Below are 25815 nucleotides of genomic sequence, written 5' to 3' on the forward strand. Positions count from 1 at the left end.
ACAGGGGCCATGTGACACATTGCAAAAAATGTGTCACCAGGAGCAGCCAACTCCAAAATGTGTCACCAGAAGCAGCTCAGACAATTTAAGATAATTACTGCCATGGTCCTGTTGTCCACTCTGGAGAGTAAAAACAGTGAAGTTTTGACAAATAGCTGGATAATTTGTAAATCCCTAAGACCCCTGGTGTGCTGCTGCTGGCCACCTCCTCTCCAGGCAGCTGAAGTAGGTGGGGCCTGTTCCCTCAGTCTCTTTCTTTGCATGATGGCACACCATCCTTCTTAAACTTTGTTCCCTACATCCATAGAAATAATCAGTTTTGAGTCTAGAAATTTTCATTATTTCCACAAAACCCCACATTCTCACCACAAACCAACATGGAAAGCTCCTCCAACACAAGATTAAAAAAATAACTGGCTCACAGATCCAAGTGCACAAATTCACTACGTGGTATGGCAGATACACATGAAGTGTTGGTCTAAAAGCTTTTAAATACAAGTGGCAACAGCTAAACACCCAAATAAGGGATTCAGTGCTCATTTCACAGGGAAGAAATGGACTTGAGAAGCACCTCAGGTGCAATTTACTCGTGGGACACCAGAAGAGACTGGTTCTTCCTGGAAGGAGTGGATGGCACTTGCCCTGGGATTACCTCCATGCTTTTGTTTTCTTGGCAAAAATAAGAGGGGGAAGAAAAAAAACAAACGTCTTTTTATTTTATTTTCTCACTTTCAGAAAGCATTTTACACAGGTTTGGATCTTGGGAATAACTTGGAATCAGTAGAAAAAACTTACTGAACAGTTTTTGTCTTTACAATAGAAACCTTTCAGGAGTCAAAATGGAGACTAAAAAAATACATGCAAAACATACTCCTTTCAAAACACAACTGGAAACAAAGCACCAAACTACACAAATATGCAGAATGAAACAGCATTGAACACCACAGAAGTTGTCTTCATAAAAGGTGTAAAAGTCACCTAATTCACTAGGCACTGTCACTTGGTTTAACAGAAGAGACAATAAAAAAATATTGTCCACAAACTCGCAATTTCAACTCAAAGGCTGTAGCTAGAAATTCCTCTATGTGTCATGCTTTAATAGCGACCTGAAAGACAAAAACCCAACAGTCAGACTTCATGGATTGAATGATTTCTGGCTAAATTCACTGCCTTCTCCTCAAACCTGCATCAGATCTGAGCTGATGGCCTAGAGGTAACCAAACCCCAAAACTCCTGTTTTAAGAGAGTTCTGGAGGAAGAAACAGGATCTTACACTCAAAACAAGGGCTGCTATCTCACTTGGTTTTTCCTAAGTATTTACTCTGCCCTCAAGGTTTCTGAACAAAGCAATAAAGGAACTGTGGCTCAAGAAAATATCCACATCAGAGTCAATCTTAGTGGACACAGAAGCTCAAAAGAAGTTCAAGGAATGGCAAATTTACTTTTGAGACATGAACTCTGTTATGGGGCTAGGCCCAGGTATGGTAAGGTTGGAGGGGCTTGGAGCAACTTGGTCTATGGAAGGTGTCCCTGCCCATGGCAGGGGGTGGAATGGGATGAGCTTTAAGGCCTCTCCCAACCCAAAGCACTCCGTGAGTCCATGGCTACTTACGAGGTGAGTAGGACCGGGATCTGGACCGGGATCTGTAGCCCCCTCGGCTGTAGTACGGTGACGGTGACCTCCTCCTGTGACAGGGGTGACACACACAATCCCTTTGTTAACACCTGCACAGCTGAGTGGCAGCAGCTTTATGTGGGTGCTCTAACCCCATCCTGGTCTCAGGAATGCTAACAAGCATGGGAGACCTGACCAACGTTTCTACTGGGTAACAAAGCAAAGATCTGAATTCTTTTTTTTGTTATCAGGATTATTTTTGACTAACACAACAAATACAAGCTCTTGCACTCACAATCTGCTTTCATGTGAATTTAGTTTGAAGCCAGAAGCATCCCACACAAGCAGGCTAAGCCAAATCCACCTTCACTTTTAATCTGAATTACTTGTCCAAGGTGAAGATGTCCTTGATTTACAGTTAGTGCTACAGCCAGGTACCCCCAAATCCCTCCAACCCAGGCTCTCCCAAGTTTTGTGGTTCATTGTCCAGTTCCACTAATCCAGCACACACCTGTAAAACTGATCCCTGTCCTGAACAGCTCTCCAGCCTCCTCCGCCACCGCCACCTCCTCCTCTGTGAAAACAAAAGCAGAACGACTTTTAGGAATTTCAAAAATAAAAAGTTCACTGCACAAACCCCCCACATCGAGTAAGAAAATCATGTGAAGATAAGACAACATTACTTCCTACACTGGGTGATGCTGAATTACTTCATTTAACATTGATTTTTAAACACATACCTACCCAAGGAAAACCCTTTTACTTATTATTTTCAAGTATAGATCAACTCACTATCCTGAAGAAAACATTGAAGAAAACATTGATTCCAAGGTGGAGGCAGGGAAAACCCTCCTATCCTTTCATTTTAACACTTTAGAGTCACATTTAAACGAGAACTGTGATGCAACTTCTTATGGAGAACAAAAAACACCTTATAGCATTAACACTGAGTGGCTGGACTGGAACCTCCTCAGATTCAGATCAGCAAAGCTTTACCAGGAGACTAAATCAAGTTTAAAGTCTTCCCCAGTTGTTTTAGGGGAATTGCTTTTTTAAAAGTTTATTCCCTTATTTACAGACAGCTCTTCAGGCAAAAGTAAGCCTCCCACTGCAACAAGGAGAAACTGAAGTTTTAACAGGACAATTCCCATCTGACACTGCATTTCCCTTAGGGCATTATTTTCACAGAGGGCAGGGAATGCAAATGAATTGTTACCAATGGAATTTTTAGGGTGGGGTATGCAATGCTCCACTGCATCTTGAACAATTCCAACTTTTTCTTCCTCAGGGAAGCCCTGACAACATAGCAACACTTCTCTCTTCCTCAACCAACCCATGACTGTAGGAGGGGAAAGCAGCACCATGACATTTTTCAAGTAGCCACACACAAGTCATACTGGCTCCATATTTATTCACAGAAACACAGAATTTGGGTTGGAAGGGACTCTAAACACCATCCAGGGACACACCCCTGCCACAGGCAGGGACACCTCCCACTAGAGCAGGTCACTCCCACTGGCTTTCTCCTGACCCAATCACAGCTTCTGCTAACACCCACAAACCCTAGCAGAAGGAAAAGGCGCCGTTTAAGACTTGGGCCCACATCATAACTTTAACACAGAATTCTGCAATTGCAGGAATGTTTGGTAGTGCAGACATTTTGTGTTCAACATATTCTTTTTGTGTTCAACTTAACAACGTCCCAGAAACTGTGAGGATTTTGCAGGGGACAAGGATTTTGCTGGAAAATGCTGTCACCAAAACCAGTCATGATTACACACACATTCAACCTGACAAGGGGTGTTAAAAAAGCCTTTTAATGCAGATGTTCAATTCACAATTACTTATTTTAGGCAATTTGAGGTGCCATAATTATCAGCAGGAAATACTGGGGAGCACAGAAATTTCCCTTTTTTTATCTACTACACTGTGCTCAAAATGTAAGTTGACACTATAATGCCAACTCAAATATTAATCTGCACCATTTCAGTGCTAACAGATGAACCAACTTAAGATTCTAAAATGAAAATGCAAAGAACACACTTTGTTTTTCAAAACTTAGTGCAGATTCAGAAAACATTTTGGACTAAGCTAGGCCACAGGTCAAACACCATCAAGTATTTCTCAATCCAAGCAACTGGATTTGTACTGAGCAATCATTTTGGTGAAGATTTCACAGGAAGATTCCAGAATGACAACGACTGCAAAAATATTCTGGAATAGTTATGTAGGATGAACTGCCTAATGCTTGCACAGGCAGATGAGAAAGCAGAGTTTAGAAAGCAGCAAAATATTGCAAATATTCTGACCTGTATGACCTGCTGTAGTAGTCACGGTCATCGTAGCCTCTGTCGTAGCCTCTGTCATAGTAATCTCGTCGCCGTGAGCTGCCACTGCAGGGAGTGAAGGAAATTGCATTTACTAAGATACAGAACTTTAATTTTGTTTGCACTCTGGTAAATTCACACTATTTAAACTAGATTGTATTATTATTATGTCCCATCCTTACAGCTGGAAGACTATGAGCACTCCTGTTTTCCCACCAGTGCAGGTGAGAACAGAACTACTTAAATAATTGCTTTTTAAATGCTTGAACTTTCAGTTGTTTTCCTCAACCTTTGTAAGCCTCAACTTTTTGGTATCACAGCCACAGGAGGAATTCCATTCTGAGACAAGTCACTTCTAACTCTGAAAAAGCTCCTGTTCAATCAACTGCCTAAAAAAAAATCAGAAGCCTGTAGTCTCAACATCACCATAACCATCAGTAAGCTGAAAGTCTTGGGAAATGAACAGGGAATGACTTGGGAAAACTGACACTGTTGGCAACTTGAAGTCAAAAGTGCAGCATATGAACACAGCAAACTGCTAAGCCCTAATGCTAACTGAGCCCCCCAGCTCCTTGATCAGCACTTGTTCATTCACTCTTGAAAACCTGAGCTTGCAAAGGACATGAATATTTGAAGGTACACAGGAAAACTATTTAAAATAATTTAGAAATAGTTAAAGTGTCTTCCTGTTGACACAAGCATTACTACTGATGCTCAGGTCTCGTGTTATCAGTGTACAGCACAGCTGATATAAGGAAATACAAATAAGGAAACACAACTTGTGCATTAATGTGGAAGCCCAAGAAACCAGGAAAACCACTCAGAATCAGGTCTCTCGGAGGAGAAACAGGAGTTTTTACAAAACAATGAATCTTATCCTGTTCTGGTTGGGGGGGAAAAAAACCCAACAAAACTATGGTAAAACTTACTAAGTGGGTCTTCCCATGTAAATTCCAGGGGTAGGTGTGTGAGGTCTTTTTGTTATGGAAAAGTCTACCCGGATCCTTCTTCCATCCAGCTCCATTCCATTGGCACGTTCCTTTGCCTAAGGAGTGACAGAAGAGCATTAGCTGTAGGTATGAACTCTAGCAACAACAATTTCTAACTACTGCTTTAAGTGTTAAAATGTCCTAAAACACAGCCCAGTTTGGAAGCAGGGCTGAGTGTCACATCTTGCAGTGAATGTACTGTGTAAGACAACTCTAGGCCAGCTGGACTTCAGTGCCAGTAACCACTGAAAATGTGACTTTTACAGCATTAAAATCCTGAAAGGAACACCACTGGGCAATTGTTTCAGGGCCTCTGACATGACTAAGAGCAACCTTTGAACATGCTGATGTAGGGAGATGCAACTACTCCACCACACAACATAAAACATTTACAGGTTAAAAGAACATCACTAAGGTATTCAAATCCATCCTTCAACTACCATAACCTTGAAACAGAGTCACAAATAAAAAGTAAAAAACCAAAACCAATTGTGCTTTGGTTTATTTTTGTCTGGCAAGCAGCAGGACCTACACATCAAGCTGCAAACCAAAATGGAAGACTTCATGACCTGGAAAAAATGTGGAAGAGATGTGGAAAAGGTGTGGAAAAAAATGGAGATTCTCTGGAGTGGGGTTTATGCAGAATGTAAGCCTTGTTCTAGCCCATAAAGGGTAGCTTTACAAGGATTGGTATGAGTATAGGATTCTCTACTTGGGTGACTACAGAATTCTCGATTCATTCTGCAGCACTAGTAAGCCCAAATTCCATGATTACAAGACTCCAAGTATTTTCCAGGCTATGAGTTTCCCCTGGCTATACCCTGTGACAGAACACACATACCCCAGGAGCTCAGAGCCCAACAAACATGGCCCACACTATGTACCCCAAGCTACCTCCTTGGCATCCTCGACGTTCTCGAAGTAGACGAAGGCGAACCCTCGGGAGCGCCGCGACTGCTGATCGTACACGATGGAAACGTCGGCAATGGGGCCATACTTGGAGAAAACCTCTCGCAGGTCTCGCTCTGTAGTGTACAGACTCAGCCCAAACACTCCAAGACAACAGTTTGGATCAGGATTTGCCTAAAGGAAAGGACACAGATATTAAGATCAAATTGGGGTTATTTGCAGTGCAACGTATTTCTCGAGTCATGACTGTCAGGGCTTCAACAAGAATAACAACTAAGGTGGGGCTGAGATTTGGGTCATGTGAAAAATGCAAATCACTTTTTTTTTAATTTTAAAAGTTTAATAGTAATAAAACGGTTAGAAAAATAGTAATATAAGCAGAGTAATAATAATTTGGACAATTTGAATTAGGACAATATGAGACAATAAAGACAGAGTTACGGACGTCCGGGTACCTTTTTCTGGGCAGCACAAGCCCGAAAAAGGACACATATTAACAGAGGATTAACCCTTCAAAACAATAGCCTGTTGCATATTCGTACACCTCATACATGATGCATAAATTCCATTCAAACACAGGATTCTGTCTGGTCAGTGTCAACTTCTTCCCCTGAATCCTAACAGCGCCTTCGAGGCAGGAAGAAGTTCGTTTTTTCTGATAAGAGGGCAATAAATTCTTTTTCTCTGAAAGACTGAGGTGTCCTGTGGCTGCTATCTCACTGTGAGTCCTTTCTTTAAAAAAAGTATCCAACATCGCATAGTTTCTGTTTTAACATTTCTTATAACCTAAAACTATATTTACCACAGTACTTAAGAGGATTAATACAGCATTACTTTCTAACACAACACATATAATATCCATTTTGGTATTTGTGAAAAGCCAATGATAAAATACGCATTTTTCACAGGTCACCTGCTAATAGACAGTAACACATTAAACCTACAGGAGCACCAGCCTGTCACCAACCCCCTTGGTGTTTCTCAGGGCACAGAGCCCATGACCCATGGCTCACACACGTACCCTGTTCCCAATGTGACGTCTGCGAGTAGACATGGGGGAATGGCTGTGGCTGTGCCGCCGCCGGTAGTCCCGACTGTACGACCTGCTTCTGGATCTCCTGTGCGAGCGGGACCGCGAGCGCGACCTGGTGTAGTGTCTGCGGGAACTCCTCCTCGACCTAGACCTGAGGGAAAGAACACAAAGGTACAGTGCTGGGCTTCTTGGGGTGGTCAGCATTTTAAAAATCCAGCAGACAGCCACAAAAAGCTCAAATAATTGTTTTCCAAATTCCTGCAGTACCACATACCTCAGCTATAATCCATTTACTCACTACTCTCGAGGACTGTGTGCTAAATCTTTACTATCAGATTACTGCAGATAGTCTCAGGGCATTCCTGCTGCAGTCCAGGAACTTGCACTTGATCACAGTCAGCTCTTCCTTTAACAAAGCTACCTGGGTGTGACAAGTTAGGGCTTAGAATATTCAGTGTTTAGGTAAAAACAAGTGGGTGGGCTTTCCTTTCACACCTATCAGTCAAAGGGAACAGTAAATATGCTTTAACACAAGGCATGCACCACTAAGGGGGGCACTCTCTTAGTGCTGCCTTGGGTGACACTGAAAAGCAAATGCCCCTGAAACAGAGCTGAACACAATCTGAAGAAATCAATCCTGAGCTGGCTCATTTACCTGCTGGTATTTCAGCAGTTATTTGGCACTGTTTGTTCATGAATATTTACACGTTCAGACTCTAAAGTGCATTTATGCAACTGCTCACTGATTCTTTTTCCCCAAAAATAATTTCTTACATCACAAGCTCTGTGGACATGGGGGTCTGAAACTCTTTAATTCCTCCTCCCAAAGCCTCCCCCTCCCAACACAGGCAACCCTAGAGGAGAAGCTGGGCACTCCCACAGGGATACTACACCTGATCTTGGTCTGCTGATGGCTGCACTGAGTAACCTGCACTCCACACCACTCCAAAGAAAAACCCTTCCAGGCTAAGAAGTGCAATAAACAGTGTAACAGTCAATGGATCTGGGTCACAAATTGCTGATTTTCAGGCTCTTGTGCCTTAAATGTCCCCTCCTCTAATTCCACAGCAGCACCACCCCATTGGTGTGAGAGAAGCTCTGAACCTGAACTGCTTTTACTCCTGAGCATTTAACAGCTTCTTCCAGGATTTCTCACCAAGTGTCACCAAACTGTTCAATCTAGCTCCTCAAAAACCACCTCCAACCTCATCAGGAGAGAGCCAGAGAAGCTCAGCTTAAAATGCATATTCACGTCCAGGAGAAATTAATTCAGCATGTCCCATTACAGCACTTCTCACTACGCATTTATAAAGAAAACATTATTTTGGCAACAAAATAAATTAAAAAAAAAAAAAAAGAGAACTTCCCTGAAGCTGGGAAAACAGTAAAAAAAGAGAGAAAGAATATCAATAACAAAAAAAAGAAGCTCCACACATGCACACAGCCACGTTTCAGACACTGATATAGGAAAAAAAATTAAGGCAAACAGAACTGATATTTCAGGTACAAGAATGGTATCAGCCAAAGATAGGAACTACAAACATCAATAAAAGTAGATTTTAAAAATCAAGTATATCCACACCCCAACTGATAAAAACACCAGGACACAGGTTGGTTCCCAAATCAAAGTTTAATTTATAAAGCTTGTAACTCAAAAATACATTTGCAACAGAAACTACCAAGAAATAAAGAAGTTATCACAGGGTTATTTCTAGAGTTCAATGATCTGCCCATGACCACATCTCAACGTGTGACAGCACTGAACAGAGATTAAAGTATGTTGTTTCTAAATATGTGCCTCGACACAATTCTGTCCACATCTACTAATCAACACTAACTCTGGCACGTAATTCCATTATTTCCAGCCAGAGGCACCTTCAAGATAGCTGTTAAATGCTCAGGAAGCCATGGCAGTTATAAACTTCTACTGTTTGGTCATTAAAAACTAAAAAGCCAGTTGCCAGGGTATTATTTAAACACTGTTTATTGCAAAAGTAAGATTTGCCAGGTCTCTCATAAATTCTACATCTTCTATTTGCTTCCTCAGAATTGTGTACCATCTATGACTGTATTTTTACTCAGTATTGTGGTGATTCTGTAAGTGGGATGTATTTTAAGGAATATGGAATCCCTGGAGTCATATGGATTAAAGGACAGAAGAAGGTGCTGGGAGGGTGTCCTGACTTTGTTGTTTTAATATTAAAAGGCTCCCCAAAGGTGTTCTGCAGCTTCCCTCCCCCGAGGTTTTCAAACCCCAAGTGGATAAAGCCCTGACAGCAGAGTCAGAGCCCAGAGCCCAGAGCAGGACGTGGGACTGGGCCCTTCCTGAGCTGCCCCAGCATCTCTCACTGCTGGCACTCCCACAGGTCACTCAATTCCACACTCACTAATGGTATTACTCTAACAAGTATTTATTCCTTTTATTCAACACATTTCTTCTTACACAACAGGGACTGCCAGGTGCACGGTATGACACTTGTGACTGTGCCTGAATCAAACAAAAAACCTCATTCTTCTGCTGTCAAAGCTTCCCAATTACATTCCTTCTCACAAAAGCCTTTCTGTCTGATCTTGCAAGATTTAACACACTATTTGATGATGTTTTCAACCCTGGGTGACTGCTGACAGCACAGTATCTTCCTCCAGCCTGCTCCCCAAGCTTTGGCAATTCACTGCTTGTTCACATAAAAAGTTTGTTGTGAACAGCACACCTGAAAACCACACTGCTGAAACCCCACTTTTTATAGCCTGAATGCCTACAAATGAGTAAAGAAATTACCAACACATTAATTTCTGTAGTCAGCAGTCAACTATCTCCTCTTTTTAAGAGGAATTCTGACCCTGCACACAGCTTGTTTGGCAGGAGAGGTAATACAGTGCAATAGGCACGTGGATGTTTGTGCTGCCACATAACAAATACAATAAGCAAGCTCTCCACAACTTTTCTGGAGAGCTTGAAGAGCAGACTAATATTCAAAGCTTCCTACCCTGTTAATTTTCAAGCTAAATCAATGTATTTAAAATGTCAAACTGGGAAGTTCACATTTATCTCTACTGCTTCTTTCCACTACTCCAGGAACATCACTGCTTCCAGTAAAGAAATGTGATACAGGAATGTGGCTTAAAATGGGAAATCTGTTGATGCACCAAGCTCTGTTAATGCACAAAAAACCTAAGATCTAGAGTTCCTAGTACTCCATGCTCAGACACAAGGCAGTATTCCAAGAGATAAAAGGCACTTCCAAAGTGTATCAGCAAGGATACAAGAAGCAGCAGAAATATCTGAATTGATACAATTTGGCTTTCCCAATCCTGAAACCACGCACGCCCCTTTGTATTCCATGTCCACAGAAGAGTCACTAACTCTGGAAACAGAACTGGCTAAGCTGGGCCACCTCTGACAATCATCTGACTTGTGAGGAGGAGGAAGAGGTAAAAGAAGCAAACTCACCTGGATTCAGACCTGGATCTAGATTTTGACCTGGAGCGCCTGGAATCCTCCTTAGAGCGAGATCTTGCAGGGGTGTGCCTCCCCGACTTGCCAGACCCATGAGCACTTCCGCTTCTGGAAGCAGAACGGGATTCCTGCACGCAGATATTGAAAGCCTAATTTGTACACAATTCCTTGTTCACCTAGGGGCTGTAAACAAGCTCCAGTGAAATAAATGGTAAATATTCATAGCTATGTGTCCGGGCAGTCGGCATTAGCACTGCCTAGATTTTTTTAAGGAGGTTTTTTTTTTTTTTTTTCCCTGGTAGACACTTCTTTACCCTGCATGTACTTTTGCTATTAAACAGATAATGCATGCATGTTTAGCAAAATATACAGGGACACATAAACAGACTAGTAATTACTTAGCGTAGTGCTTTCAGATTCCAGATTACTTCTTATCTTAACTTCATTTTTATTCCTTTTCTTCATTCTTCCGTTTCAAATTCTGACTTCTTTCATCTTCCCCACTTCACACAAATTGCTCAATATTCTACAAGTGGGACTTCTGGTCTGATAATTAGCATGCATTCACTTTCTTTTTTTTCAAATTTCAGCTTCACTTATTCCTGAGCTTCAAATAATTCTCATTTATAAAACTTGTCAAATGGCGACTTCCGCATTTTCCTTCTTCAACATTAACCTTAATAGAAAAAGAACAGGATGAAGAATATTTAAGAACTCCAGGATAAAATCTAGTGCCAAAACTGAAACTAGAAAAAAAAAAGTGTTGTGGACTTTTACTATAAATGCAGTTCAAGAATTGAATCTACCAAAGCCCTACAATTTTATCAACAGGTTCAGTCAACTCAGTTTAACTTAGCCCTAAGTAGCTGAATTTGCTATTTATGCCTGTATTTAACAGTAAGTGCAACTGGATCAACTGAGAACCTACTAAGGAATTGTAGCATCAGGAAACTCAAAATAATTTGCACTATCAGCCACACACTGAGACAAAATCACCAAGGAGTGACTCCAGTGAGGTCCTGCTGCGGCCATTGACAGATGTGCAGAAAGCACAGCATTGGTCATTCCATGAACTCCAATTATCTGAATTTTGGGCCCCTCCTGCAGTTTGGAAGCCCTGGTGTGAAGGTTTAGGAGCACACACCCCCAGCTGCCTGCACAAGTGGGATTACATGTGCAGGCTTTGTGTTTCCACAGAAATCTGCATTCCCCACTGACCAGAACTGCACTGGAGCCCCACATTCCCAACTGCTCTGGACTAACACCCCACCTGCTCTGTTATTTGTTGGCAATCTCCTCTGGCAGTGACATGACCTAATTAGCAGTTTTAACTTATGTATTTTTATTTTAAAAGCAGTATAATACTTGGTTTTAGTCATATGCCTTAAACACACTAGTAGAAAGTGTTCTTCATTTCAAGATATTAGAGAAAACTTAAAATTCAGCAGAATTATACTTCTTTCTAGAAACAATCCTTAATTTAGTGTAAATTCTGATGGAGAAAGCTCACCAATGACACTGAGTACCAGCTTTTTTTCAAAAATCCTGTTTTATCTTTCTAATATCTCTTACACCTGAACACTAATTTAACAGGAATCCTGTACCAAGCATTCACAAATTTATTTGCTAACCCGAAATTTACACGCTTCAATCACTCCCATACAACTTCAACCAAATGTTACCATTTTACAGTTCCCTTCCATACAGGGGAAAGAAACACGATGCACAGGACAAAGCAGATTTGCAATTAATCCCAAGAGCAACAGAAATAGCACAAAGATGGCCAAGGCTGTATTCTTCACACAGATGTTTAATGTTTTGTTCTAAACTACAGTTTCCCCATGTAATAACACTGCAAAGGGCAGGGGGAATATTTAGGAGCAATTTAAGTTACAATTAACTAATTTAATCTAAGTCCATTAGTACCTTGAAAGAAAACACTCCACAGAGATGAGTTCTGAGTTAATATATTAATTTTGCTGTAAGAAGTCTTAGCTCTTTAACAAAGTTAGGGAAAGCAAGATTCTGAAGAAGGATTAAAACCCAAACCAAGGCTACTTTTCACCTGAAGAAAAATACTTCAATTCACAAAAGATAACCTGGGCTAAACAGAAGGAGCTGTGTCCAAGTACAGTTGGAGACCAGAAAGAAAAGGAGAAATGCAGGATTGGAGGGAAGCAGTTGGGAGGATTTTGCCCACAAACACACACCAAACCCTTTTTCAGAGCTTTTAAAAGTTAAAAAGCTTTGAAGAAATGAGTAGAGAACAGGCAAGTCTTCATATATTTGGTACATTTTTCAGGCAGTCTTTGCTGTACTATGCTAAGGTTGATAGGGAATCTGGACAATGATTGAGGAGCTGAGCAGAAACTCGGGAAGAGAATGTCTTAAAGACAACTATCCACCAAAATCAAAACAATTTAACAGCTGGCCTATTTTCATTCAACTCCTTTCTATTTTTTATTTCCCAGTCTTTAAAAATCCACTTTTTTTTCCCAGATCATCCTTCAATCCACCATATTTTACAGGATTATTGCACTTCTTTATTCCAGCCTAAAGGAATTCAATGTACCTCACCTGCTCTGGGTATCACCAGAACTGGTAATAACCCCAAAATTACCACGTTGCCCCTGTTCCACCCCAAGCCTCAGGGAAATCCTACCCAAAATTCCAAGTACCAAGGGCCTGCAACACTGAAAATTTATTTTACACCCTTGAGGGTTCACATCAGTCACTCCCACAGCTTGTTTCTTGCATCTTTTTTTGTTTTTCTTTGTATTTGCTTTTCCTACTCGTTGCTCTTTCTCTCTGTGAATTTTAAGCTATTGAAAAATGCCCAAGTGTGCTCCTGGTGTGACATGGGAAAGAGGGAACAAACAATCTTCTTTACCCTGCCTGTATTTCAGCACTGCTGCTCAGCAGATCCAGACTGGTATTCACTAAACAATAACCATTTTCCCCCCCTAACTTTGTCAAGTGTGAATTTAACCTCCCTCCCCCAGATCCCTTGGTCGTTATCAACATTCTTCCCCTTTATCAGGGACTTCTGGAATTCACGTGCAAGCCCCAAAGTCCAGGCCTGAGGATTCCAAATGGTTCATTCCCGACCTTGAGCCCGTTCAAAGCAAGTGCTGGGATGATTTTAACAGCTCTAAGCACATTCACAAAGAGCCTTACAGCCATGTACTCTGAGCAGGGAATGTCCCAAAGCAGGATTATTTGGGGGGCAGTAGGTGGGAAAGGTTTCCATGGACAGAAGCAGTAGATGATGGCCACAGCTCTTTGTACTTCTGAGATCCAGGTTTTCCTCACAGGAATCAGTTACAGATTTCAGTCAGCAATGTAAGATATAGAGAAATAAAAGTTTTAAGGTTTTATAATCATATATTCCTATGAAGTTATGTATTTCCACTTGTTTGGTGCAGCCTCACATGACACTATCAGATCTGCAGCCTCTTTATTCAAGGTGTCACTGTGCTGACTGCACCTTCCCCAACCTCTCCCTTATGGAAGTTGCCTCCCTTCCCCTGAGGGACTCGAGATCACTGCTGGAGGAGCTGGGCATTCACTGGAGGGAGAGCAGAATTATCCCTTTCCACAAGTTTCCAAACTCCACACGGAAAGAACAGTGTGTTCTGAAAAATCAGGCCACAGTTTCCTCCCACCACCTCTGCCACTGGCTCCTCCAGTGCCCAGGCTGGAAGGAAATTAATCCACCAGCAAAAAGCAAATTATCTTCTAGGTTTGGGCACTGAATGAGCTCCCCAAGAGGTGCCATCAAGTGAGGGAGGAACACAGGGTATGGTCCATCCCTACGGTGGCACTGAGTGATCAGCTCATCTCTGACCTCAGATTTCTTCCTCAGACCTCCCTCTCACACAATTTTGTAATAAAAATCATTCTTCCTTGAAAATACATGTATTATATACCTTGTAAGTAATCTGTAAACTGAGCTTTTATACATAAAAAACCCCAAACAAACAAAATCCCCCACCCTGACTTGCATATTGAAAAGCTTCTGACCACATACCAACCCATCACTATCCTAATTAACTAATTCACAGGGTAGGATTCATTAATTTGGCCTTTAACTCATCTTCTTGCAACTCCTCCACGTGCTTCAGTGAGAACAATTTCAGTGAAAACAAAATTGAGTTGGAAATGCATGGCATTGCAGCATAACAACAGCATCTCAAGTATATTCCAGTACTTAACAATTTATAGTTTCTTCAGTTCATTCCCCTATGGAACATAAGCTGTGAAACAGAGTTCAAGTGGGGATTTTTTCATCTTCTTATCTTCCCTCCCCCTTTTAAAAACACCATAATCCAGAGTAAATTCGTGCTGCTGCTTAAACAAGTCCCATTCCTGGTGAAAGCACCTGGAATTTCTTCATCCCAAAAGCTGCCATGAGGGCTCAATCACGTCAGGCCTGCAAACCAATGCAGCTGGAAATGGAGTACAACAAGATCCAGCTGACTGAATTCCCAGATCTGACTGCCTGAAGGAACACCAATAAAGGAGAGAACAGGAGCTCAATTCCTGCTGGCAGCCTGCACTTGGGACAGTTTAAGACAGTTGCTATCATATTCCAGATTATTTATCCAAACACTAACTCAAGTCTGCAGAGACTCCAGCTTGGAAAAGCACAAAAGCCATTGACTCAGTAAAACATAAGCCTTAAGTAAGCAAAAACCCCATAAATAACACAGGCAAGAGCAGAAGGAAAACCAATCCCTGCTCCAGTCTGGAATAGCAGGTGTGCAGCTCTATGGTTTCACCTTCACAAACACGTCCATTTCAAACAACTTACCTATTTAAAGGTCACAAAAGTTCACACATAATCCATTCTAGGCACTAGCAAAGACTGCCTACAAATGCTTTAATACATTTTTTATATTAAAAATACAATAAAGCAGCAGACAACAATTCCTGCCCCAGTATTCTGCATGATTGTTTCACACAAAATGACTTTGCTATAGAAGCTTTATTATTTCCACTCTTTCTGACTGAAAATATAATGCAAGTTATTCCGGCTTTATTACTTTATTAAGACTACACTGGCTTCCAGTCTGACCTTCACAACAATTAAAGCATCTTTAAAAAAACTAACACACAAATAATTCACCCTGAGCAAAAAACATCCCCCCACTAAAAAGATCTCGTGAATGAAGATACAAATGAAACACTGGTGCTAGCACGAGGATATTCCTTAATCCCTCTCTTTCACCATTCATTCCTATTCTTAGCCCCCTGGAGACCAATTTTTTCTAATTTTACCTACCTTGAAGTAGAAACACTCAGACATAACAGTTCCTAATAGTGAATTAATTAGATAAAACCGTATTCTAAGAAATACATTGCTCAAAATTACTAGGTTTTTTAATATTTCTTGCCCCCTCTAGTTTAAAACTTAGGAACTTATCACCTCCACAATTCCCTCCGATACTGCAACAAAATATTTGAATTATGCTAAAAAAATCCCCAAAATACAGTAGTGACCCTAAATAAAGACATCAAAGGCTGATCCAGTAAATAAAAAGCAACTACCGATGTATATCACAAACGTGAATCTTAGCAAAGCATCTATATGGACATTAATAAAAACTCTTTTGGACAGTGAGATCTTTCCGAAGCTTGGAGCCCTGGGAGGCATCTGCTGCGGGTTTCACAAAGCCAAGGGGTTGCCTCCATTATCAAATTTAAATTAGGGGAGACCCCGAGCCACCTGGACGCCAGGCCCGAGAAGCAGAGTTATTGTTACAGGGGAGAGGCAGCGAAAAGCGGTCTAAATTAAAGAGCAACTCAGGAGTGGATTGCAAGGCGGCTCTGGAGAGAGGATAATAACAGCATTCCCCCTCCGCAGGGGTGGGATGGAGGGCTCGGGGCCCCTGAGGGCCCGGGGCCGCCATTTTGTCCCTCCCGGGCGCGCGGTCCCGGCCCAAGATGGCGCCGGGCACCTCATGCGGGGAGCGGCCCCTCCGCCATCGGCCCCACCGCGCCGCCTCACCCGCCTCTCCGCTCCCGCGGAGGTTCCGCCACCCCCAAAAGGGGACACGGGGGAACCGGCGCCACCCGAAGGCGATGGAGGGGTGCGTGGGGTGGGGAGGGAAGGGGGGGGCCCGGCCGCGCAGCGTGCTCGGGCTCCGTGTATTACCCGCTCGCCGTAGTTTTGCTCCCCGCTGTCGCTCATCGTCCCGTCCCGCTGCTCCCGCCACCGCCGCCCGAACCGGACACGACCGACCCCGGCGAGAGCGCCGTCCGCGGGGGAAGTGACGAGACCGCGGGGCCGCGCGCGCGCGCTCGGCAGGACACGCCCCCAGGGGGACATCCCTAAATCGGAGACCGCGCCCCAAAGCCACGCCCCGCATGGACCGCCCCCGAATAGAAGGCCACGCCCTCAACCTTAGACCACGCCTTAAGAAAAAGGCCACGCCCCTGCCCTGAGGCCGCCCGTGGGACGAAACCACGCCCCTTTGTGGCCACGCCCCTTCGCCCACCCCAAACCCCTCCGCCCTCATGGCCCTGGGTGCAATGGCCACGCCCCCTGACGTCATCACCGAGGCAATGCCACGGTCCCACCCCACGAAGCTCCGCCCCATTGAAGCCCCGCCCCCCCTGCCCTCAGGTGAGACCCCGCCCTCAGGTGGGGCCCCGCACCGTCGCCCCAAGTGAGGTCGCGGCTCTCGCCCTCGCCAGGACGCTGAAACAGTTTAAAAATGTGATTGCGAGGGATTTTTTTTGAGTGTGAAAGCATTAGTTCAAAGCACGTGGGCAGAGAAGAGCGGGATATTTCTTAGGCACCCGCTCGAGGGCAGCAGAGTGTCGTTGAAATGGCGGGTTTTCCTCTGTCCTTGGCATAGTTTCTCCACAAAATATGAGCAGTGAAGACGAGCGTCACAAACACCTCCATTGTATCTGTTTTATGTCACAAGCAGCGCCCCAAAGGGCCAGGACTGTGCAGGGATTAGCAAAGGACACCCACACAGAAAGGACCACCCGGATTTAAAACACACAGCTGTGGTTTAACCAAAATACTGAATTCTTCAGTGCTTTTCAAACCACAACACTGCACAAGGCTGGGAGTTGGGAGACAGGAGGAGACATTGCACCTGCTCAGCTCATCCTAGGGAGTCCCAGAATTGTCTAGTTCGAAAAGGACCTCAAAGCTCATCCATTTCCACCCCCTGCCATGGGCAGGGACACCTTCCACTAGACCAGGTTCTCCAAGTGCTGTCCAGCCTGGCCTTGGACACTTGCAGGGATCCAGGGGCAGCCACAGCTTCTCTGGGCACCCTGTGCCAGGGCCTTACCACCCTCACAGGTGTGAAAAACGCCAATCACTTGTTTTTAAAATTTTCAAAGTTTAATAGTAATAAAATGATTGTAAAAATAGTAATACAATTGGAGTAGTAATACTTTGGACAATTTGAATTAGGGCAATATGAGACAATAAAAACAAAGAGTTTCAGACAGTCTGGGTACCTTTTTCTGGGCAGCACAAGCCAGAAAAAGACACATATTAACAGAGGATTAACCCTTAAAAGCAATAGCCCATTGCATATTCATACACCTCACACATGATGCATAAATTCCATTCAAACACAGGATTCTGTCTGGTCATCATCAACTTCTTCCTCATAAGCCTAATGGTGTCATCCTGCCTGAGTGAGGCAGGAAGAAGTTCGTTTCTCCTGATAATGGAGCAATAAATTCCCTTTCTCTGAAAGATTCAGGTGTCCTGTGGCTGCTATCTCAGTGTGAGTCCTTTCTTTAGAAAAAAAAAGTATCCTACATAGCATAGTTTCTATTTTAACATTTAGTTATAACCTAAAACTATATTTACCACACTACTTAAGAGAATTAGTACAGCATTACTTTCTAACACAATATTCATTTTAATATTTGCGAAAAGCCAATGATAAAATACGCGTTTTTCACACAGAGAACAATTTTTCCCTAATATCTAATCTAAACTACCTCTCTTTCAAGTTGAAAGTTCACCTGTTATCCCACAACTGCTGCTGCAGGACATAATCCTGCTCTAGAAACACTTCCATAACCACCTGACATCCCAGCAGTGACCATTTTTCTTCACTGGAATGCATTTCCTGTGCAGTGAGGGCTGGGTAATGCCCTGCCTGCCCCTTGTGCTGTTAACAAGCAGTGAGGCAGAGACCTGAATAGGTCTGTATCTCTTCTAAGTGGGATTTCTGGACCTCTCCTAAGTGGGATTTTTGGACCTCTTCTAAGTGGGATTTTTTGGCCACCAGGGTTTTTTCCTGGTGCCATTCCCCACACAGATTGAAGTGGCAGCTGAGAATGCTGCAAGAGGAGGCTGGAGGCAAAGTGCAAAGGGAAAAGAGCAAATTGCTGATAGTTTCGCCCTGCATTCCCAGGTGATGACTACAGAGACACACAGGGGGAACCTCAGCTCCATTTCCATCACCTCTGACACTTGTGAGAAGAGACAAGCCAGAGGTTGCTTGGCTGCCTTCCCTCTCCCTGCCAGCCCCAGAGCACAAAGGTGAATTTATCAACTAAAGAGGAAGGTGAACAGTATTTTCACAGCTTTTGCTGATTTAAAAATACCACAGGGGTTTTTTTTATGCCAGTGGTTTCATCTCAGTGCTTTGCTTGTGTTACTGACACGCTGATCCTGAGCTGGAAGGGAGCCACAGGGATCATCCAGTCCAAATCCTGGCCCTGCACAGACACCCCAATAATCTCACCCTGTGCCTGAGAGCGTTATCCAAATGCTCCTGGAGCTCTGGCAGCCTCGGGGCTGTGCCCATTCACTGGAAACCTGATCAGTGCCCCAGCCCCCTCTGGAGGAAGAACCTTTTCCTGATATCCAGCCTAACCCTCCCCTGACACAGCTCCAGCCATTCCTTGGGTCCTGTCTGTGGTCACAGGGAGCAGAGACTGGAGCTGCCCCTTGGGAGGAAGCTGCAGCCCCTGGTGAGCTCTGCCCTCAGCCTCCCCTTCCCCAGGCTGAACAGGGCAAGTGACCTCAGCTCCTCCTGCCCTTCTTGCAGGAAGTTTAATGGACATCTGTTTTCCAGTCTGTGGTCTGTATTTACAAATCTATGCAGTACTTGAACCTCAGAGACTGCAAACCCCAGAACTGCCTACAACCCTCACTGCAGGACAAGGCATTGTCCACCTCTCCTCAAGTTCCACCCACTCACCAGTGGGACAAGAAGACACCAGCAGGGATAAATCATCTGGAATTTCGTAGGAATCAGGGCCTGTCCCATGGTGGCAGACACCCCAATGCTCCCAAAAATCCTCTGAGCAGGAGAAAAGGGCATGGAGGAATAGAAACAGCTGATGTGAGCATGCTTTGATCCTTTCCTTCACATTTAAATGTGGCTAACCAGCAGTTAGGGAAGCCTCCCTACCTTTGGGGAACACCTGAGCCTGCTGTGCCTGGCCTCTGCAGCAGTGACACAGAGATGTGTGAGATGATCCCAAGGAGATTATCTATCTCCCTGCTCCCAGCAGCACCCAGAGAGGCAGCCTGTTGTGCAGGGAGTGCAGCTGGATTGGAGAGGCATTTTTCTGTTTGCTTAGGCCATTTCCAGCTTGTATTGCAGTGTCAGTCTGGATTTGGGGGCCTCCTGGCCGTGGTCTCCACAGACATATTCCTGCCAGAGTTTGTGAAACACCTTTTGCAGTTAAATTAACAGTCTCATCTGTGCCTTGGACCCTGTTTCCTACAGAGTTCTCCCTGAGAAAATGGCTGCTCATGGCTTCCATGGGTGCACTGTTTCCTGGGCAAAAACCTGGCTGATCCCTGGCACAGGGAATGGTGGGGATGGACTTACAACCAGTTTTGGCTGGGCACCACTGGGGCACCCCAGGGCTCAGTGTTGGACCCAGCACTGTTTAATATCTTTATCCATGATCTGGACAAGGGAATTGGCCGCCCTCAGTACGTTCAGAGGTGACACCAAGTTGGGTGGGAGTGTGGAGGGCAGGAAGGCTCTGCAGAGGGATCTGGACAGGCTGGATCTGTGGGCTGAGGGTCAACAAGGCCAAATTCCAGGTCCTGCCTTTGGGTCACACCAAGCCTGTGCAGCTCCAGGCTGGGGACAGAGTGGCTGGAAAGCTGGGACAGGCCCTGGGGGTGCTGGTGACAGCAGCCAGACAGGAGCCCAGGTGTGCTCAGGTGGACAAGAGGCCAGTAGCCCCTGGGCTGTCCCAGCCATGGTGGGTTCAGCAGGCCCAGGGCAGTGACTGCCCCTCTGTGCTGGGACCTGTGAGGCACCTCCAGCCCTGGGGACAGTTCTGGGCCCAGCAATTCAGCAAGGACATGGAGGGGCTGGAGCGTGTCCAGGGAAGGGAATGGAGCTGGGGAAGGGAATGGAGCGCCAGGAGAGGCTGAGGGAGCTGGGGAAGGGGCTCAGCCTGGAGCAAAGGAGGCTCAGGGGGGACCTTGTGGCTCTGCACAGCTCCTGACAGGAGGGGACAGCTGGGGGTGGTCGGGCTCTGCTCCCAGGGAACAGGGACAGGATGAGAAGAAACAGCCTGGTGGTTACAGCTGAAATGCTAAAATAAGGAGCAAGTTCCACAGCACCCAGTGCTCTGTAGAGACAGTTGTTATCAGTTCTTTTTGCCCATAACATGCATCCTGTGAATACATTTACGTGGGAATTGGGATCCTGCTGATTTGCAGATCAAAGTAAAATATGATGTTTCTTTATGCAGAGTGTGTGATGCTGTGAGATGCACAGGAAGGAGCTTGAAGGGACCAGGATGATATGTCCCTCCTTTATAAAGAGACCAAAAAACACGAGAAAAAGGCAGAACATTAAAGTCAAGGTGGGCCAGGAGGCTCCCTCTTGCCTTCCTCCTTTCTGAGGATTTAGTGAAGGGAGCCCAAACAGAGTGGGAGCTGTTGGGAATTTAAAAAGAATCTGGAGAAAGGCACAAAGAGGCAGGGAGCTGAACCAGCACTTTTCTCCACCCAGATCTACCAAGGACAATGCTGCTTTGCAGCCAAGTTGTTTCACCTCTTAATCCTGTTCCTTCCTCACACCCCCCCCTTAGGTGGTCAGTGTCATGCAAGAACAAAGATTAAGTGACGATTAAGAGCATGTAAGGGAAGATTAAAGATTAGGAACAAAGAGTGAGTGAAAAGTCATGAGGAGAAAACGTTTGTGCTTCAGAGCTGCTGTAACAGCTCCCAGAACAGCAATTTCCCTCTATCCAGTTATGTGTAATCCCTAAAATTGATCCCAAGTGAAGACTGGCTCATGCCTACACTGTTGAGGTCTCTGGGCTGCTCTGACTACATGCAAATCAACTCCTGGTGGAAACCTTCCAGCTGTTCCTCAGCTGAGCAAATGCTAAAGTACATCCATAGGTCCTGCTAATTGAGATTGAACCTTGATGTTAATTTTTTCAGGGTTTTTTTCAACAGATGACCAACCAAAGGAAAAAAATCCATAAAACCCATAAAAACAAAGGTGGGAGTTAAATTTCTGATTACAAGTGCATCTTGGAAGTTTCACAAATCAACCTGCACAGTTTATTTTCAGGATCAATGGAATGAGTCACCTGCTATATTTGCCATGTTTACCATGTAAAGGGCAAACAGGGATGCCTTTTACATGGTAAACATGTAAAAGCTGGGGGGGTTGTGGCATTTGCCTAGTGAATTTCAGGCTAAAAAAGCCACACTTGTGGAAGTTATGGAAAGGAGATTGTTTGTTCCAGCAGCACACGTGTGCAGCTGCAGAGCCAGCCTGGCAGCTCCTGCTGCCCTCAGCCTCTCTTCCCCCACACCACCCACACAGCACATGGACAGGCTTCCAGAGCAGCAGGAGCCACAGGAGGGAGCGAGCCAGCTCAGGAATCAGTGGGGAATGTTGGTGGCTCTGCTACAGAGGGGGACAGACCAGGCTCTCAAACAGCTTTTCCCTGGAGCATGGGTGGCACCTTTTCCATGTGAGCTCCCACTGCAGCCCTTCCTGGCTCTGTGCTGCCCAGAGATCTGCCACACCCAGCACCTGTGCAGCTCTCTGCTGCAAGGGGATCACAGAAACCATCCTGCTAGGAGTAACCTTTATCCCCAAGTCCCAGCTCAACTTCCTGCCAAAAGAGCAGAGGGAAGTGAGCAAAGCAGATCAGAATCATTTAGGTTGGAAAAATCAAGTTCAACTGTAGCCCTGATATTTTCTGAAAAATCCTTTCCTTAGGATTTTTTTCTCGGTAGAAGCTGAGAGGCCTCAGGAACAAAATGTAACCAATGGTTATCTGCTGCTGTGGAATGCAACAGGTGCATCTGGGATTGGTCTCATGTGGTTGTTTCTGATTAATGGCCAATCACAGCCCAGCTGTCCAGACTGTCTCCATCAGTCACAAGCCTTTGTTATTCATTCTTTTTCTATTCTTAGCCAGCCTTCTGATGAAATCCTTTCTTCTATTCTTTTAGTATAGTTTTAATATAATATATATCATAAAATAATAAATCAAGCCTTCTGAAACATGGAGTCGGATCCTCATCTCTTCCCCCATCTTTGGACCCCTGTGAACACTGTCACATTCAACCATCAACCTTACACTGCTAAGTCTACAACTTGTTCCCTGGGACCTGAGGCAGACTCGTGACCCTGTCAGGAGTTGTGCAGAGCCAGAAGATTCCCCCTGAGCCTCTTTTTCTCCAGGCTGAGCCCCTTTCCCAGCTCCCTCAGCCACTCCTGGTGCTTCAGCCCTTTTCCTAGCTCATTTCCCTTCTCTGGACTCACACCAGCCCCTCAATACTCATTTTATGCTCTTGGCTGTGACTTCCCTTTACTTGGCTGTCATTTCCCTATACTGTCTTGAGAATTCATATTTGTTGGGTGAGATAGATCTTGTCTGTTGGGAAGTTCCTCATCCTGCTCAGTCCACTGGAGCTGTGCAGTGTCCCCAGGTGGCTTCAGGTGTGGCTGTGGTGTCTGTAGAGCTGCTTTGTGGTGAAACAGGGCTAGTGCTGCTGTCATCACAGGACAACAGAGGGAGCAGGAGCTTTCCTGGAAATCCTCTCCAAAGTTTTTCCCCAGAAATTCTGCAGAAGCTCCTCTGTTAATTTGGCCCTGGAGTGCTCATCTGTCTCCCTAGCTCTGGAAGTGTCTTGTAGACACAGGTGTTCCTCCTCTTAGCTGTCTCTTCAGAGGGAATAAGAGGGGATATTTCCCAAACTGAAACCTGACAGAGCCCGTGTGACGTGCCTGTCTCCATCCATCACCATGACATGATTATTTTGTTTGCTCTGACCAAACTTTGGCATTTCCTGCATACATCTAAATAGTGATAGCACACGGTGTTCTGGATCCAGGGCAGTGACAGCCCTGGGAATGTCCTGTGGGTGGAAGAGCTGCTGGAGAGCTGCCATGAGCATCCTCACAACTACAGCATGGCCAAGCCTGCCGTGACCCCACACTGCCTCATTTCTGAGCAACAAGTTGTTCCTGTAACTGCTGCATTCTCAAATGCATGAGGCTTTTCCCAGGAAAAGGAAAGGGCAAGGAGCAGAGCCCATCTCAGGAGGGCTGAGCACCTCTCCAGGATACCAGGAAAATAGAACTCTCCCAAAGCTATATTGCTCTTTCTATCACGTTTAACATATTCTCCTCAACCAGGATGGTGCTTGATAGGGACCAGCTTCTGGAACACATAAAGCTGCTGTGGGGTTGCACCAGGAGAGGTGGCTCTGGTTGCACTCCCAGCTGCCAGGACTCAAGAGGTGTCTCCATACAGGCACTGCCATCTATCTCCATCTCCACAAAGGGTTAATGAGATCTGACATGGCCAATGGAGGACAAAACCACACCATGCAGGACTTGAAGGAATGTCAGGAAACTATACTGAGGGGAGATTTGGGTTGGATAATAGGAAAAGGCTCTTCCCCCCCAAAAGTGATGGAGCACTGCCCACGCTCCCCAGGGAATGGGCGCAGCCCCAAGGCCACCAGAGCTCCAGCAGCATTTGGACAATGTTCCCAGGGATGCACAGGGTGGGATTGTTGGGCTGTCTGTGCAGGGCCAGGGGTGGGACTGGATGATCCTTGTGGGTCCCTTCCAGCTTGGGGTATTGTGTGATTCTATGATTCCGTGATACCTGGGAGGGCAGACAGCCATCAGTGCCAGTGACAAGCCTGGAGAGCAGTGTGGACATGTGGCTGCTACTGGCAGCAAGGAGTCATCACTATCACTGGCAGCTGCCATGTCCTTCAGATCCCCTGTGTGTGACCCCCACTCCAACAGCAATCCCACACCACACCCAGGTGGTTCAGTTCAGTAACCAGGACACTTGGAGGGTTCCACCTTTTCCTTCTGAGGCTATTGTGGGTGAGCTGTGAGACCCTGCACAAAGGAATCACAGATCACAGCAAATGTCCTGGTTGGAAATGAGAGGGAAAAATACATACAAGGATTACATGCAAGAAATGGCTTTCCTGTACCCTCCACAAAGCCATCAAACAGGTTCTAACAGGCTCATTTTATAAAACACTGATATGAAGCTGGAAAAGAAACGTGAGGCTGCTGTGTAGTACAGACCTGACTGAGGGTACTTCAGATACGAGCCCAAGTGTGCAAAGAGCTTTTTGCTCTCTGGCTCCCACAGACTCAAAAAGGGAGCACAACCCACCACCAGGAATTAGGGGGTGAGGTGGGGCCTCATCAGTGCCACAGGGATACCTGACCCCTGCTCTGGAATGTTGAAAGATCCTTTAGTGCCACTGCAGGGCTGTGAGCAGGATGTGGATGTGCCATGGATTGTAGGTGATCCTGTGCAGCCTGGAGAGGCCACGTGCTCCCAGGCCTCAGGGGTTCTCCTGTTCTCTGCATGCACTTCACAAGCCTAAATGCATTATTTAACTGCTCTCTTTTTAAAAGACTGGGGCAGAGGTTTGCCTGAGATGATTATTGCTACTGCTTGCAGAATTAAACTGTGGATTAAAATAGGTTTTATTTAATTAACTTGAATGAAATAAATGCTTGTGTCTGATTCAGTCTCAGGAGAGGCCTCAGATCAGACAGTGCCAGTAAAACTGACTGACCTGTGCTTCTTCCAGCAGGATGAGCACAAAAAATCTCTCTGTGGCATCTAGAGAAGATTCCTTAATCTCCTTAGCCTGTCTCAGGGACAGGCTTGGCTGCCAGCAGTGCAGGGGCTGGGATTGCAGGGCTGGGTGGTTGGAATCATGCTTGGGTGTTCCATGTTCCAGTGGAAGTGAAAGCAGCCTGGGATTTGGTGAACAAAAGTACCCCAAAGTCCTGGATAATGCTCTTCCTCAGGTCCTGCTGCTGCCCTCACCAACACAGGATCCAAGTGCCCCAATCCTGAGCTTCCTTGTGCCTTGGCCCGTGGACAGCTGCATATAGAAAACCTAAAACTTCCAAGAATTGCTCCATCTGAATCTTGCATATCCAGCTCAAAAATCCTCATGCACCACCTGTGTTCTGGATAATGTGATGTGATGATGATCTGGA

At 45.1% G+C, this 25815-nt stretch overlaps 1 protein-coding gene across 2 annotated transcripts; it reads right to left on the minus strand.

The window, feature by feature from the left end:
* Positions 1–692: 692 nt before the first annotated feature.
* TRA2B (transformer 2 beta homolog) lies at positions 693–16654 on the minus strand. 2 transcript variants are annotated; one of them, XM_054639120.2, is made up of 9 exons: positions 16488–16650; positions 10325–10458; positions 6862–7024; positions 5826–6014; positions 4872–4987; positions 3925–4008; positions 2127–2189; positions 1613–1686; positions 693–1106 (listed from the first exon to the last, which is right to left on the minus strand). In XM_054639120.2, exons 1-9 carry the CDS (start codon positions 16521–16523, stop codon positions 1096–1098), a joined length of 870 nt encoding a protein of 289 aa, XP_054495095.1. In that variant the 5' UTR covers positions 16524–16650; the 3' UTR covers positions 693–1095. The 2 variants fall into 2 exon arrangements, with proteins under 2 accessions (XP_054495095.1, XP_054495097.1); XM_054639122.2 differs by lacking the exon at positions 693–1106 and having other exon boundaries at positions 1605–1686; positions 16488–16654.
* Between the last annotated feature and the right edge of the window lie 9161 nt (positions 16655–25815).

This window comes from Agelaius phoeniceus, chromosome 10 (genome assembly GCF_051311805.1).
Source record: "Agelaius phoeniceus isolate bAgePho1 chromosome 10, bAgePho1.hap1, whole genome shotgun sequence".
Classification (NCBI taxonomy): Eukaryota; Metazoa; Chordata; class Aves; order Passeriformes; family Icteridae; genus Agelaius; species Agelaius phoeniceus.

Bases quoted from the DNA above. Each gene is read 5' to 3' on its own strand.
- TRA2B (XM_054639120.2), bottom strand. From the start codon at position 16,523: ATGAGCGACAGCGGGGAGCAAAACTACGGCGAGCGG. The intron at 7,025-10,324 runs GTGAGTTTGCTT...TCTTTCCCTCAG, and splicing joins AGATCCAGGTCTGAATCCAG to GTCTAGGTCGAGGAGGAGTT. The intron at 4,009-4,871 runs GTAAGTTTTACC...CACTCCCTGCAG, and splicing joins TACATGGGAAGACCCACTTA to TGGCAGCTCACGGCGACGAG.